General features: G+C 33.2%; 1 protein-coding gene across 1 annotated transcript in view; it reads right to left on the reverse strand.

Moving 5' to 3' along the window:
- CEP162 (centrosomal protein 162) overlaps positions 1-18022 on the reverse strand; it is a 128099-nt gene that overhangs the window by 32774 nt on the left and 77303 nt on the right. Inside the window, exons 18-20 of the mRNA XM_051997340.1 lie at positions 15981-16086; positions 8857-8983; positions 913-1076 (exon numbers count right to left, since the gene is read on the reverse strand). Coding sequence (XP_051853300.1) covers positions 913-1076; positions 8857-8983; positions 15981-16086 — 397 coding nt within the window. The remainder of the gene's footprint in view (positions 1-912; positions 1077-8856; positions 8984-15980; positions 16087-18022) is intronic.

Raw genomic sequence — 18022 nt, forward strand, 5'->3', positions numbered from 1 at the left:
GAGGGGAGAAAGTGGTAGTAGGAATCTAAGTGAGAAGACTATTACAAAAGTACTGCTAAAATGTGACTGGAGACTAAATTGCAGTGGTGATAATGAAAAAGGGAGGAAAGTACACAGATTTGTAAGCTATGGTGGAATTGCAATCAACAAAACTTGACACTGGATGGCGAGATATGGGTGTAGGGTGAAGAATAGTTAAAGAACAGGGCTGTTAACTCTGGGTAATTAGAAGGATCATCACAAGATCCACAAAAATAGAAGATGTTTAGAGGAAGGACTAGTTGTACAATAAAAATGACAATTCAGTTCTTAACATATAGAAATATTTAGTGGGATATGCTTAGGGATAGTTATCAGATTCCTGGAAGTATAAGACTTAGGGTTTGGGATGAAATTGAAAAAATTTTGGAGGCACAGCGGGAAGGAGAGAAAAAGATAAATATGGGGGAGCGTGAGGAGACGAGAGGAGAGGGAAAAAGAAAAGGAGAGGAGAGAAGAGGAAAGGAAAGAGAAGAAGGATGAAAAAAGAAGGGGGAAGGGAAGAGAGGAAAGTGAGAGCGAAGATGAAAGGAGAGGGGTGAGAGCTGTCAAGGGAAGCATTTGGGAAAAGTCTCTTTCCTATCTTCCTCTTTCATCCCTCTGCCCTTAGTTTTTGTATTAGAACAATCAAATATTAGTGCATTGTTTTGCAAAAGCGAACATTACTACAACTAAGACTTGTGCTCTTCTATAATGTATATATCACTTGAATTAAGAATCAAAGATTTGAGATAAACACAAAAATCTTTTTCATACTTAGCAATATATGATTATATCCAGGCATGAAAAACTACTTATTACAAATTGAGGAGTCAGAGAAAAATAATATATTAGAATTGCTATAGAAGCAAACTAAATTAGTATAAATACTACCTGGAATTTGAGTTTCTCAATTTCTTCATTTGCCTCTCTAAGCCGAATAGCATCTTTATCCAAAAGTTCCTGATTTTCTGCATACCACTGTAATCTCTTCTGCAAGCGACCGATTTCTTGTTTGTGAGTCTCTTCTATGAGCTTTATCTCATGTGATTTCTCACCTATAAAATAAAACACTCCTAAACACAGTGGAACATTTTAAAATACAAAAGACAGAATAGCAGAATCTAACAAATTGGAGAGAACCTCAAAGATTATGTGGGCTTTCCTAAACAGATATCTGCCTACAGCAAGGGTTCATTATCTATTTCTTGAATTCTCACAAAATTTGTTTTCAGACACATTTCTTATCTCTGCCTTCCCTTAAACAACTGAAAAAATAAACCCTCATAACAAATGCATAGTCCTGTAAAACAAATTCTATATGCTTATAATCTATGCTATTAGGGAAGCTTAAATTGATAAGATAGTTTGTATTTGGGAGTTCTGAACTGCAAAAGGGGTAAGGGCAATCAGTTGTCCACATTAAGTCTGGAACCACTGTGGTCAGCACTGAGAAGCTACTAAGCTACCTTCAGAAAGATGAACTAGTTCCTAGATGAGAAATGAGCAGGTCAAGGTTTCTGGTCAAACACAGTGGAGAAGGAAGCTGTTGCACTTCCAGCTTGGGAGTAACAAACCTATTTTCTTCATTTTTATTTTTTAAATTATTTTTTATGTAGCTTTTTATTTACAAGATATATGCATGGGTAATTTTTTTCAGCATTGACAATTGCCAAACCTTTTGTTCCAATTTTTCTCCTCCTTCTCCCCACTCCCTCCCTCAGATGGCAGGTAGACCAGTACATGTTAAATATATTAAAATATATGTTAAATACAATATATGTACACATATCTATACAGTTATTTTGCTGCACAAGAAGAATCAGATTTTGAAATAATGTATAATTAACCTGTGAAGGCAATAAAAAATGCAAGCGGACAAAAACAAAGGGATTGGAAATGCTATATTGTAGTTCACACTAATTTCCCAGAGTTCTTTCGTTGGATGTAGCTGGTTCAGTTCATTACTGCTCTATTGGATCTGATTTGGCTCATCTCATTGTTGAAGAGGGCCACTTCCATCAGAATTGATTATCATATAGTATTGTTGTTAAAGTATATAATGATCTCCTGGTCCTGCTCATTTCACTCGGCATCAGTTAATCTAAGTCTCTCCAGGCCTTTCTGAAATCCTCTTGCTGATCATTTCTTACAGAACAATAATATTCCATAACATTCATATACCACAATTTATTCAGCCATTCTCCAATTGAGGGGCATCCACTCAGTTTCCAGTTTCTGGACGCTACAAAGAGGGCTGTCACAAATATTTTTGCACATATAAGTTCCTTTCCCTTCTTTAAATCTCTTTGGGATATAAGCCCAGTAGTAACATTGCTAGATCAAAGGTATACACAGTTTGATAATTTTTTGAGCATTGTTCCAAATCGCTCTCCAGAATGGCTGGATGTATTCACAATTCCACCAACAGTGCATCAGTGTTCCAGTTTTCCCACATCCCCCCACATCTCTTTTCCTGTTATCCTAGCCAATCTGACAGATGTGTAGTGGTATCTCAGAGTTGTCTTAATTTACATTTCTCTGATTAATAATGACTCGGAGCATCTTTTCATATGGCTAGAAATAATTTCAATTTCTTCATCTGAAAATTGTCTGTTCATATCCTTTGACCATTTATCAATTGGAGAATGGCTTGATTTCTTATACATTAGATTCAATTCTCTATATATTTTGGAAATGAGGCCTTTATCAGAACCTTTGGCTGTAAAAATGTTTTCCCAGTTTATTGTTTCCCTTCTAATCTTGTCTACATTAGTTTTATTTGTACAAAAGTTTTTCAATTTGAAATAATCAAAATTTTCTATTTTGTGATTAATAATGATCTCTAGTTCTTCTTTGGTCACAAATTCCTTCCTCCTCCACAAGTCTGAGAGGTAAACTATCCTATTTTCTTCTAATTTATTTATAATCTCATTCTTTATGCCTAGATCATGAACCCATTTTGATCTTATCTTGGTATATGGTATATGATATTGGCTTTTGAAGCCAAGCAGGAAATTTCGATACATTCTTTTAAATAATGATTCCTTAAATATATAAGATGTCCCCCCAATAAAGCGTTGTCTTCTCCAGTATAATCATTATCAATTCATAACATGGTAGAATGTGAAGTGTCTCAAGTGCCTCCTCCACAATCCTAGCAATTATCCTCTGAATTAATCCTAGCTTGTCAATATATCCACCTTCTTCTGGAATCAGAAAGGGAAGGGAGGAAGAGAGCAGATAGTAGTGAATTGGAAAGGAACTTAAAGATGTAGGGATTGGAAGAGTTGCAGTGAAGATAAAAAATAGCGTTTGAGATTGCAAAGTAGAGGGAAAGGTGGGATAACAATAGATTGTAATCAGCAGAGTTCAAAAACATGAAAATGAACATTTGTGATATTAAAGATCAAGGATATGATCCCATCTTTCTGTGTAACTGTGTGACAAGAAGCATAAGTCATGAAAAATGAATAAGTTGAGGAACTGAGAGATAAGGATGAGTGAGTCTGATAGGATTACTAACTTGATTAGATGTGATGATGATAATGAATAATGAAATAATGAAAACAGGATGAATGATAATTTAAGTATTATTTTTCTTCAATTTGGTTTTCTGGCTAGAATGGCCTGGAGCTTAGAAAGGAAGAATAAAAACTGTGAATAAGAATCCTTGTTCAGAGAAATTCATTATCAGTATGTTAATGATTTAGGGATAAATTCTTTAGCCAGAGTAATCCATGAAATAAGGAAAAATACAATATTGTTAAAGACCATGCCTAAGTGAAGAGGCATGTCAATTCTCCTAGAGCCTCCACAACTGTGAATCATAACATCTGAAGGAGTTGCAAAGCAGCTTTTGCTGACATAGATGTTCCTTGTGGATGGGGAATGAAATAAATTGGAGGGAAGAGGAGAGAGATCAGAGAAGGAAACTGCCTCTGAGTCTCCTTATATCCTCCTCCTCCTCCTCCTCCTCCTCCTCCTCTTCCTCTTCCTTCCCCCTCTTTCTTCTTCCTCCTCCTCCTCCTCTCACATGAAGAGATCCATTCTACAGGTCTGAGTTAGACCTTCAGCAGCCACTGACAGTTGGCTCTGGTTCCATAACATACAGTGCCCAATGTGGGGCATAAGAAGCACAAGAATTACAAGAAGTAGTAGCAGCAGCAGCGTCTGAGAGCTGTTTGTGAGTAGGATCCTTCCAGAGTTCCTTCGGTTACCCGTGGGGAAGGAAAGGGAAAAGAGACCTGATAAGATTTTTTAGTCAGGATAATTAAATGGGCCAACACATCAAAGGGCCAAGCCAGGAGAGTGATGAGAGACTTAAATGCCTGTTCTGACTCTAGTCCTTTTCTATGTTTAAAAGTTTGGCTTCATGACACCTCACAAGATTAACACCTGCTATAGTATTTCACCCTGAAACCATTTAGAAAAGATAGTGCTGGCTGCATTCCTCAGTGTGCTGACTCAGATAACAGCATATGCACAAACTTACTGACCATGATATGTGTGTGGGGGAAATATACATAAAACAAAAAATAGGGAATTGTTAAAGACCACGCTTAAGTGAAGGAGCAGGTCAATTCTCCAACAGCCTCCATAGCTGTAAATTATAACATCTGAAGGAGTTGCAAAGCAGCCTTTGAAGATGTTCCTTGTGGATTGGGAATGAAATAAATTGGAGGCAAGAGGGAAGAGGAGAGAGGTCAGACAATGCAACTGCCTCTCAATTAAGAGGTTAGAGAATGCAACTGCCTCTCAATCTCCTTGTATCATCATCAATCTCTCACATGAAGAGATCCATTGTACAGGTCTTAGTTAAACCTCCAGCAATCACTGGCAGGTGGCTTCCATATCACAACACAAAATGGCATTCAGTTCCATGTGACTATCCCATTTGCGTGTTAATTGGAAGTAGAATGTTGGAAGGGGAGGGAAGTGGACAAAGGATAAGTATATAGTTTTAACAAAGTTTTGTGAAATTCTTGTTTAAGTTGGTGATCTCTATCCTTGTTTTAAATAAAACCAAAAGAGAAAAGGAAGAGAGAGTTAAATGAAATGATTGCTCACAGATTCTTCTTAGAAGGCAAATAAAGGATATGAAAGGATTCATTTTATCCTGGGTCCCAGTGGCAAGAAAAAACTTTTTAATGGAATTATTAGTCATCTGGTATTGCAGTAATCATGAAAAGCATTTTCAAAAGACTCCTATGAGGATAATTGCAGCTTACAGATTAATGTCTCTTATAGAAGGGAAGAAGTGAAGAAATTTGGTAGGAGTTTAAAAGATCCTTCAAGAAATCAACCTTTTACTTCAGAACTAAGCCATTTCAAAAGAAAGATAGGAATGGGGAGAGAGCAAAAAATATTCTGGAAAACCTTGTTCAGGAATAACAAACAATTAACTATGGGAGAGTTAGTTCAGGAATAAAAAATGAGTGAAGCCAAAGCCTACAGACCATGTGTATTTTTTTTTCCAAAAGAGAATAGGGAGGAACAAATCATAGAGAACAATAAATAGATTTGTAAAAATCAAACCAATTATATTGTAACAAATAGGTAACAAATGATTACCTATGGGATAGTCAGCTCTCTGTATAATCAAGAATAACAGCAGTTTAGAATAAAAACTCATTTGAAAACTTTCATGGAAATGGATGGCAGAAAATGATGAGCACTGCTAGATCCGTAAAAAAGGTTGAGAAACAGTAGAAGGAAAAAAGTCTAAAGAAAACTTGGTGAGAGATTCAATTAAGTCAGATCATTCAAGAGTATTTACAATGAAATTGAAGAAAGGAGCTCAAACAAATGAGAAATGGAAAGATTTTGTCAAGATTTCTTTAATAAGGCTTTTTTCTCAATGACTCCAAAAGAGTTATCACTTTTGGAATGAAATATTATGGTCAACGCTATGCTTCCTAAGGAGGTAGGAAAGACACCAGAACTGACAAAGATGGGAAGACTGGTAGGGGCTTAGATCAAGTATCCACCATACAGGAAGCCTGTACTAGAACTGGCCTAAATGATCGCTTTATTTCTAAACTTTACAAAATCCTTAGAGGAATAATTTGCAGATATATTGAATATATGCTTGTTCAAACTATGAGAAAGGCTTTCACAAATAACACTTTATAAGAGATCACACATTTAGTCATAAAGTAACTTAAAAACATAAAAAAACATAAGAGTACTGTGTGTATAGCTTTTTAACAATCAAAAAAACCCCATTTGAGTCAATGGAGCAAATGTCACCTTAAAGGCTTTTCTTCCAATGTGATCTATTTTCTGTATATGCCAATCATTTAACAAGTACTGGTTAAGTTCTTACTTTAAATCAGGTCTTGGTATTTTACTAGACTGAAAAGATTAGTATGAAGTGATAATGCTGTAGCAATAACAAGAGTATCTAATGCTATCTTAAGCTGCAATAGGTGAAGCAGAATATCTAGGAAGGAAGTAGTGATCTTGCTAGAAATCGATTACTAATCACACCACAAATTGGAACATTTGATTTGGATTATAAATATAAAATCTTATATAGTTAGAATCAAGATTATATTCCAATGAAGGGAACAAAGATCTTTAAGGGATTGGAGATCATAGCATGAGAGGACTGACAGGAGGATATGGCTGGAAAAGAAAAAGCTTAGGGAGTTATAATAATGGGTAGAAAAAATCTGAAGGGCTATACTGTAGAAGAATTGAAGTTGTTCTGTTTACTTACAGGAAGAAGAGCTGGAAAAATGGGTTTGAGTTTCAGAAAGGTAGATGTAGGCTTGATGTAACAGAAAACTTCCTGACAATTATAGCTATTCCAAAGTAAGCTGAGTTATTTCAGGCAGTAATGGAAGTAATAAGACTTCCCTGGAGGTCTCTCTGCAGAGTTTAGTAGTGTTGGAGAGGCCAATTTTAGTCAGGTGGTGATGGTGGTAATGGGGTTAGGCTATGGGGACTCTAAGGTCCTTTCTAAATCTTAGATTTCATAAACTTGACTAAATAGTACAAGTATTTTTTTTTTCTTTTACATTTGAGCCTTAGTTTCTTCATGTATAACATATGGATAAATGCTTATTTAGGACAATACACAAACCACATAGTTTCTTATAAGGCTTAGAATTATCCAAATATCTTAAATTATAGCTATAAATGGCTCTTTAATGCATATTGTAAGCTCACCTAGAGACTGGCAAATAAAAAAAGTAGTTATTACTCAGAGTCCAGTGATTTAGAATAATACAGATGCTGTGACACATATTGAATGCAAAGAACAGATATCAAACAAGAGTTCCACTATTAATAGTGTTCCTGATATTAGGGATGGGATAATTTGGGCAATAAAATAGGTTCACTTCCTAGATGCATTTGAATGGATAACAGATTATACTACGAGACATCCAGAAATAACAGAAATGTCCTCTTAATGGCATTTACAAAATGGTCAAATCCTTATTTTTGTATTTTTGGGATAGGGATTCCTTTTGGAGAACCTGATTTTAAAAGGGCTTGATTTCCTCATGGAGATATTGAAATACTTAAGAATAACATCTCAGTCAATCACCTAAAAGACAATTGTATATCATCTCCATGACAAAGGGCTTGATGGAAAGCTTTAATGAAACTCAGAAAGGAATGATAAAGACTTATAGGGATAATTATTCTAATGACCCGGATAATGTTATTAATCAATTATCACTAAAAACAAGTTTACTTATAATTCCAAGAAGGGAAACTCAGAGCACAAAACCGTAGAATCAGACTAAATATTGTGTCAGGGTAAAGCTGAATAAGATTATTATTGTGGTGAAGGAAAACCTAAGAAAAACAAGAAATTCAGGTGGGATAAAATGCATTTTTTAGAAGAAACAACAAATAAGATGATAACATTCCTGCTCTTATGAAAAAATAAGTTGAAAGCTGAACTCTGCCACTTAGAAATAAGTTACGTGAAATCTTCCAAAAAATTGTCTCCAAGATGTCTTTTAGAAAACATTTAATGTGAAGAACTACGTTAAGAACAATTCATGATATATGATAGTAGGAGGCCAAATAAACATGTTTCCTTCTTGGCTAATAGGATCAAATCAAAGATTAGTTATGAATATCATTTTAAGATTCTTATAATGGAGGAAATCAGAATTTTAAAGAGCATGGTCATTAATACGTTTGCTCAATGCCAAAAACATTTATACTAAGGAAATGGTATTGAAGGAGTAACATATTAAATAATATATACATATATATATTATTTAATATATCTTATGGTCTTATGGTAAAATTTGGAAAATGTCATTTTGAACAGAGGCCCATCCATCATTTATCACAAAAGGTACCATTCCCTATGATAAAATAGGAGCTAATAAAAAACAAATGGAATATACTTGTCATTATTATTTTACTCTGTGATTATGCCTGGCTCAAAACACTGAAATGTATCCATCTGCTTGAAAAAAGAGGTGCAATTTCAAAAATTTTATCATAAAGACAATACTTGACTCAAAATTGTTAATGGAGTCTATAAAAACATATTATATGAAATAGTAGAAAATATTTTATTTCCTTATGAAAACTGTTGTAAATGGACAATCAGCAGAATTGTGTTATATTAGGACTCAGTGATGATTTATTAATGATATTCTTTCTTTCTTTCTTTCTTTTTTTCTTTCTTTCTTTCTTTCTGTCTTTCTTTCTTTCTTTCTTTTTTTTTTTTTTTGGTCAACAAAGCTATTTTCAGCCAGAGTAGCCTATGATAGGGTTAGGGGTTGGCAGCATCTTAAGGAATAAAATTTCTAATGCATTATTCAAGTATCTAAGTAAACAAAAATCTATTTAAGGTTTTACCTGAAGTATAAATAATCTGATCTTTAGCAAGGTCTCTCTCTTTCTTCGTTTTTTCCAAGTCCACTTCAAGAGCTTGTTTGTCTTGCTTCAGTATTTTAATTTCTTCTAATAACTTATTTTTTTCTTTCTTGATATTCAGAGAAAAAATTATGTCAAAGTTATTTTTGATGTCATAATTCCCCTAATTATATGTAAAACAATTTCTAACATTTATTATTTTTTTTAATTTTGAATTCCATATTCTTTTCCCCCACCACTTCCATACCCCCCTCATTGAGAAGGCAAGCAATTTAAAATGTTATACATATGAAATTATGCAAAACATATCTCCGTGTTAGTCACATTGTGACAGAAAATAGACAAAAAAAAAAAAAGAAAAAGTTTGCTTTGATTTAAATTAAGATTCCCTCCCTTCTATGGAGATGGTTAGCATATTTCATCACCAGTCCTTCAAAATTATCTTGGATCATTGCATTGCTAAGAATAACTAATTCCTTCTCAGTTGATCATCATACAATATTGCTGTTATTGTATACCATGCTCTCTTGGTTCTGCTCATTTCACTTTGCCTCAGTTCACATATATCTTTCCAAGTTTTTCTGAGAGCATCCTGTTCATCATTTCTTATAACAAAATATTATTCCATCACAATAATATATAATAACCTGTTCAGCCATTCCCCAATTGATAAACAGCCCCTCAGTTTCTAATTCTTTCCCATCACTAAAAAAGCTGCCATAAATATTTTTGCATATATGGACGCTTTACCTTTTTGTTTTTTATTTCTTTAGGATACAGACCTAGTAGTGGTACTGCCTGGTCAAAAGTATGCATGGTTTTATAACCCTTGGGATATAGTTCCAAATTGTTCTTCAGAATGGCCGAATCATTAAACAATTTTATCAATTTACCCTTCCCCTTCAACATTTGTAATTTTCCTTTTCTATCATATTAGGCAATTTGATAGATGTGGGTTGTAATTAGCATTTCTTTTATCAATAGTGATTTTAAAAGTGATTGGATGACTAAAGATAGCTTTGATTCCTTTGTCTGAAAACTGTTCATATTTTTTGACCATTTATCAATGAAAAAGAATGGCTTTTTTTCCCTTATATCTTCTATATATCCTTCCTTATATTTCCTTATATTTTCTATATATCTGAGAAATGAGTCCTTTACTAGAGAAACTTGTAATAAAATTTTTTTAGTTATAGATATATATATATACAAATATATATGTATATATATCAGTATACAGTTACTATGCATTTTTCCTCTAACCTTATTTCCCTTTATCATCTCTGTCTCTATTCTCTTTCTGTCTCTCTTTTTCTGTTTTTTTCCCCACCCACTCTGTCTATCCTCAAAAAGGCTTTGTTTCTTTTACCTATCCCAATCTTTTCTCTTTTCTATCACCCCCTTTTCCCTTCCTTCCTACTTTTGCTGTAGGATAAGAAAGATTTCTGTATTCAATAATATATACATTATTCCTGATCTGAGCCAATTTTAATAAGTGTATGGTTCACTTCCTGCCCGTCACCTCCCATCTTTCCATCCACTGTAATAACACTTTCTCCTCTTTCATTTAAGATAATGTACTCCATTCTATCTCTCCCTATTTTCTTCTTCCAGGGTATTCCTCTTCCTTATCTCATTTTTTTAAGATAACTATTCTATCATATTCAACTTACATCCATGCCCTCTGTCTATGTAATCTCCTTCTAACTGCTTTAATAATAAAAAAGTTTTTAGGAGTTACAAGTATCATTTTCCCATATAGGAATGTAAAATGTTTAATCTTATTTTGAAACCCTTGTGAATTCTCTTTCTTGTTTACCTTTTTATGCTTCTCTTGAGTTTTGTATTTGAAAGTCAAATTTTCTATTCAGCTCTGGCTTTCCATCAGGAATGTTTAAAAGTCCTCTATTTCATAGAATCTTCATTTACTCCTCCTGAAGGATTATATTCCATTTTGCTGGGTAGATGACTCTTGGTTGTAATCCTAAGTTTTTTTGCCCCCTGGAAAATCTTATTTCAATCTCTTTGGTTCTTTAATGAAGAAATGGCTAAATCTTCTTTTATTCTCACTGTGGCTCTGTGATATTTGATGGTTGCTTATAATATTTCTTCCTTGACTTGGGAAGTCTGGAATTTGGCTATGCTATTACTGGGAGTTTTCATTTGGTGATCTCTTTCAGGAAGTGACTGGTAGATTTTTTCACTTTTTAAATTTATCCTCTAGTTCTAGATATCAGGGCACAGATTTCCTTGATAATTACTTGAAAGATGATGTCTAGGCTCTTTTTTTTTTCTTCCCATTTTTTGTAGTAATTTAAAAATTATTCTTCCTGGATCTATTTTTCATATAAGTTGTTTTTTCAATGACATTACATTTTCTTATATTTTTTCCATTCTTTTGATTTTCTTTTTTTTTTAATGTCACATAAAATCGTTAGCTTTTACTTGCTGAATCCTAATAATTAAGGAATTGTTTCTTCAGGAAGCTTTTGAACCTTCTTTTCCATTTAGCCTTTTGTTTTTTTAAGAAGTTTTTCTCTTCAGTGAATTTCTGAATATCTTTTCCCATTTGGCCAATTCTGCTTTTCAAGGCATTTTTCTCTTCATTGGATAGAAGAACCTCTAATTTAGTATCATGTAACCTATTTTTAAGGTGTTATTTTCTTCATTTTTTGGTATATGTGTATGCCTCCTTTACTATTCTGTTGACTCTTTTTTTCGTGATTTTATTTCTCTCATTCTAATTTCTTAATTTCTCTTCTACCTCTCTTATTTGATGCTTAAAATTCTTTCTGATTTCCTCTGTGGCCTGAAACCAATTCATATTTTTTTTTGAGGCTTTGACTATGGCAATTTTGACTTTATTGTCTTCTTCTGAATGCTTTAATCTTTGTTACCATAATATCTTTTATAGTAAGAATTTTCTTTTCTGCTGTTTGTTCATTTTTTCAGCCTATTTTTGACTTTTCACTATATGTTAAACTGAGCTCTGCTTCTGGGGTGAAGAACATACTGTCCCAAGCCTCAAGGTTTTTGGGCAGCTGTTTCAAAATAATTCTAGGATCTGTAAAGTTCTTCCAAGGTGGTATAGTCTAAGGAGAGGTTTGCTTACAACTTTCTTGTTCTGTACTCTGGTTTGTGAATGACCATAAGTACTCTCTTCTGCCTTGGAACTGTGACCAGGGTCCCCATTCTCCTGTGGCTGCAAACTCTGGTGTGCCACCCAAGACTGCCATCCAGATCTTAGTATGAGCAATTCAATAGAGTACTGCTCCCAGGGCCAGCAAAGGGACTCCTATAATCTTTTGATTAGCAGTCCAACTCCCCATCTGTAGGCTGGGAGTTCCAGAAGCAGCTGCTACTGTTGCTGCTGCTGAGTCAGTTTCTCCCAAGGCCTGTTTCTACTTTGCTAGACTTGGTCTGTACTGATGTGGCCTGCACGGGATTATACTCTAATCTTAGCTCTGCATAACAGACTTTCTAAGTTTTCTTGGGCTGGAAATTTTTTTTTTCCATTCTTTTGTGGGTTTTTATTTGAGGTATTACTTAAAGTTATTTGGGGAAGAATTTGGAGGAACTCGGGTGAGTCCCTGCCTTATTTCTATCTAGGCTCCTCCCCCTGCCCAAGTTATTTCAAAGTACAGAATCTTCAGAATAATTCTTACAGTGCCAAAGTAACTTCCTTAGCAGATGGTAGTATTTTTATATAATTTGTAATTTAAAAAAGAATACATTGTTAAACTGTTGTTTGAATCATCTAGCATAATTCAATAAGTTATTTTTTTCAGTTTTAAAATTCCACAGGTCCATTAATAAACACACCATAAAACTTTGTTTAGTAGGCCTTATCTGGGTCAATTCCCAAGCTAAGGAGGAAAAAAGTACTGGATTTGTACTGGGACCTGAGTTTGAATACTTATTCTATTATTTACTGACTCTAAGACACTGGAAAAATCATTACAACCTCTCAGGCTCATTTCCTGCATCCATAAAATGAGGTGATTAGACTACGTATGGTCCCTTCTTCTAATTCTAAACCCAATAATTCCCTGATATTTTTAAAGCTGGGCCATTTGTATGTACAAACTTCTGAGTGAAGGCTCTCCTCCCTCCAAGAGAGTAGTATGTATAAAAGGAGAGAGAGATATACTTAAATTTCTTAGATACCTTTCTTCAATTATAAAAATATACACTTATGTATATGTATAGAATCAATAACATCACTTGGTAATGATTACTCTGAATCTCTATTCAGCTTCTGAGAAAGAAGGCTTGGGTCACGTATCAATAATGAATGGCAGGACAGCCTGCTGCTTCATGTCCCTTCTTTACTGTCTGGCTATGAAGAAGAGAAGAAGCATAAGAAATGAGGGTTGGCAAGAACCCTCCTTGTTCTATTTCTGAGTTGATGGCTGGAGTACATTAGCACCATCTCTTTTCCCAAAGTGGCATATCAAAAACCAGAACTTAAGTTTATACTTTAAAAAGCTTGCTAACACTTTCTGTATGTGCTATACTGTACTTGGAGAAAAATGATCATTTTTGCTGAAATTCCCCTCAGTATTTATTTGTGAGGAAATAACAACACAATCTCTATACAAATAGGACTTTCTCATATTTGGTTTCTTCTAATACTGAGTTATCTATACATGAAATTTCATATATATACATACACAACACACACACCTACACACACACACACACACACACACACACACACACACACACACATCCCCAAACAGGAACTTTGTAAGTTTAGTAGTGTGTCTTAAAGAGATCTGGCAACCAAATGAGACAGATTTCAGTTCAAGTCTTGCCTTTGCTACAGACTGGCTGCATGACTGAACAAATTCACTTATACCCTGAACCCATCCCCACCTAACTCTGGAAAACTACAAGGGTAGTGCAATGACTAAGCTTCACTGGGAGATGTTTGCTTTGCTGCTCCTTCTATCAATGAAATCATAGATCTGGGCATTTAAAAAAAAGCACAGCATTCATATGGAAATACTCATGCAGAAAGCAAGATACAGTAGTGCCTTGCTTTATGTTACAAAAATAAAAGCTAACATTTATAGAGGCTTTAAAGATTTCAAATGCTTATATTGATAATATATGAATTCCTAAAAAGCTGCATGTAAATCCACATTTTTGTAAGTTTCATTTAACTTAAAAACCATAAAAACATGTTAGGTAAGATTATTTTAATGAACTTCATGGAGAGTCTTTTTGCAAAACAAGATCACTGTGTAACTTACTTTTTTGTGTAGTAAATCTCGATTGCCAAAGATTAGATTTCCTTAAATTGAGATAAACACGAACTGTAAGCTTTGTCTACCAAAATATAACTTTTACATATAGAAAAAAATCTGATATAACTACGTTTGTATATAAAGCATTAATCCTGTTGTCTCAAATTAGCATAAAAAGATTTCTAAGTCACCAATTTTTCACATGCCATGAATTCAAAATGGTCAATGTGCATTTCATGACTAAGAACTACTTTGTTTTATTTCAATAATTTGGTGAGGGATTTCTTTTTTTATTCTATTATCAATTCCCAATGCATTCTTAATTGTTCCTTCCTTCCCTGCCACAACCATTCTTTGTAACAAAGAAAAACACCTAAGTAAAACCCACTCAATAAAGTAATATCATCTGACAATATTTGCAGCATTTCACACTCACTGTTTCCCATTTCTCTACTGAGAGACTGAAAGTGTTGTTGCCTCTTTTCTGAGATGAAGATTGTTATTGCAATTAATGAGAGTTTTGCTATTTTTTAGTACTGTTTTCAATTACATTCCTGCAATCATTATGCACAGAGTACTCCCAGTTCTACTTTCTTTGCTCTGCAACAGTTCATGAGTCTTTCTGTATTCCTATTATTTCTTCATATTCATTAATAGTTACCATATCATAATAGTCCACAACATCATACGAGTCACAAATTGTTTAGTCATTCCCCAATTGATAGAAACCTATTTTTCTCACCATTTTCTATTAACTACCAGAATAAACAGAAATTCTCTAATGAGTATTTTCACATGCATGAGATCCTTCTTTCTGATTTTGAACCTTTGGGGTTTATACCCAATAGTGAGATCACTGGATCAAATATCTAGTAGTAGAATTCCAAAATATTTTCCAGAAAAATTGAACCAATTTTCACAAATCTACTCACAGTGCATTTAATATGCTTATCTTTTCAAAATCACTCTGATATTCACTATATCTTTTATATCATCCTTGCCAAATTACTGAGTATGAAGTAAAACCTCAGAATTGTTTTAATTTTATTATTAATGATATGAAGCATTTTATATGGTTGCTAATCATTTATACTTATCATTTTTGAAATTGTTCATATATTTTGAATACTTATATCTCTTGAGTCTTAAATTTTTGTGTTAATTTACTATTCTAGATATCAGTCTTTTATCTGATACAGGTTCCCCCCTCCCCACATTTAGCAGTTTCACTTGTTATTCTAGATTTGTTCTATGTTCCAGCAAAAGTCTTTTAATTTTATATAAGTAAATTGTTCTCTTTTGTCTTTTATAAATTTCATTTCTCTCTCATTTTCTAATGAATTCTCACCCTAACTATAGAGCAGAATGGTCCCTTTTTTTATTCTCCATAATTTTAAAAAATGATATAACTGTTTTTGTTTAGGTCACTTATCCATTTGAAATTAGTTGTGACATATAGTGTAAGATGCTAAATGAAATAATTTTTAGCCAAACTGCTCTCCAGTTTTCCCAGTGTTTCTTGTCAAATGGAATGTTCTCCCCCTAATAATTCATGTTCTTTAGTTTAATGAACATTGGGTTATTATGTTTGTTTCTGGATCTTGATAATCTGGCTTATTCTATTGATCTACTTTTCTAGTTTTTTAAATACTATCAAATAATTTTCATCTTTATAACACAGTGTGAAATCTGGTAATGCTAGGCCCCCTTCATTTTTCATTATTTTTCCTTATCTCCTATTGGGAATATAAAACTCAAAGGTTTGAACCTTTAATTCCAGTTATTCCAGAATCTATGTGAATTTTTAATACAATCTTGACTATTTGTAATTGGGTTGATTCTCAGGCTACTTACCAATGTTGTTCGAAGTTCTGCTAGCAATTCTGTAAAACTCTGGTTTTTGTTTGGTTCTGAATCTTGGACTACTTGAGACGGGAAACTACTTTTATTCAGCTGTTCTCTAATTTAATTTGAAAATATATAATTTTAATTTTTATAAAACTACCATCATTTCATGATTAAACAAAGATTTTTATTTAGTAAGAAAACTATGAAAAGTAAAAACTCAAAAAAGAATCTTAGTTCAGAATGAATAAGACATATTTAAACTAAAATTTAAATTAAAACAATTTTATTTTTTAAGGGGAATGTCTTGACCTTAAATGTTTTCAAAATTACAAGAAAGACTTTTCTATATATTCTGTCATAAACATTACATCTATAGAATTTATTTTAATAATTTAATTATTAACTTGCCCTTTGTTTCAGTTATACTGTGAGCATACATTGGTGCTAATATAGGCATACATACATATTTATGGGATGAAAGAAAAAGAGATTATCCTGGAGTCTAAAAAAACCAGAAAGGATTAAAAACAATGTATTTTGCATTTATTTTTATAAGATACATAAAATAAATAACCTGCTAATAAAGTTTTATTTAAAAAAACACTAAAAGTTATATCTTGGAGTCATTAAAGACTAAGTTTACTCTTTATGTTTATTTTACTGTAGAGTAGCTAATATTCAGGAGATGAATACATCAACAAATTATATGAGTTATAATACATTAGAGTATCTTATGAAACATGAGAAGATTAAATTATGTAAAATAAATTTAAATACTAAATATATTATTGTATTTTGATTTTTTTAAAACTGAAAATCCACATATTTTACATGACAAGTCTAGTTAATAAAAATACCCAACTTATCAGAATGCTCTTATTCCCCCTAGTTTTCTGGTTTTTAAATTTAGAAATTTTTAATCAGCTTACTTCCAAAAGAATATGAAATGGTTAACATTAAAAAAATTACAAGACAGGAAACAAAGACAAAATGAACTAATATCTATCTAAAGGAATTCAAAGAAAGGCTATTCTCGGGTATTAGAATTAAGAAGATCCTAATACTATGGTGATAAATACAGCTTTAATTTTAGTAAAGTTCAGAATAACTGATAATGAAATTGAGTTAAAGGGTTATGTCATATTTGCTCAAATGATTCCTTTCTTTCATATTCTTTTTTCTTTTCCATATTTTGAAAAGTAAATATGACTAAAAACTCTACCCTTTCTCCCATAAGCTCCTGAAGAACTGGAGCTTGTTCCAGTTTGTCTACCACTGGTAGAAAAAAACAAGAAGAGCTGAAAAATACGTGAATATTGATCTTACCAGGGGTCTAGAGATTTCCTTCCAAGCTTCCAAAAAAAAAACTGGTCCCAGGGGCTTCTAAGGTTTCTTGTCCAAAGAGGAAGCATTTATCCTATAAATTCCTCTAACCGCCCTTCCAAATAATAATGAATAATAGGCTGGGAAAATTATATGAATATTGGAACACTAATGTACTTAATGGTTGTGAATATTGATGCTGACCGGCAATGTTGCCATACAAGTGAATGTATAATTACAAATAACAATTTTTGATGAGCACTCATTTCTAGAAAGAAGAAGGAAGCTTTGAAAGCTAATTTACAGAGAGGCTCTGCTTCTTTGCCTTTGCTCAAAAGGTTGAAGGTGAGATAAACTGATAATTTCAAATAAATTACAACTCAAAATATGAATTCAAGATATAAAAAGTAGATTCCATGTGGAAGAGTGGGGCTAGATTGAGTAAATAAATCAGAACTTTTATCAGAGAGAATAAATCAGAATCAGTGTTGTCCTACTTAAGAGTGATAAGAGGCCAAGCTTGATGAGAACAAGTTTCCCATCCATCCATACATCCAAGACTTCAGACTTTGTGTGAAAAGTCTTTGACCACTTTAAAATGTCTCTGAAAGCCACTGGAGGAAGAGAAGTAATGTCAGACAGGAAGTCTATTTTGATTGGCTGAGAAAATTTGGCAAAACCTTTGGAACTTATAAAAAATGAGGGAGATAGAACTAGAGATTCCA

The sequence above is a fragment of the Antechinus flavipes genome, chromosome 4, assembly GCF_016432865.1.
Source record: "Antechinus flavipes isolate AdamAnt ecotype Samford, QLD, Australia chromosome 4, AdamAnt_v2, whole genome shotgun sequence".
In the NCBI taxonomy this organism is placed as follows: domain Eukaryota; kingdom Metazoa; phylum Chordata; class Mammalia; order Dasyuromorphia; family Dasyuridae; genus Antechinus; species Antechinus flavipes.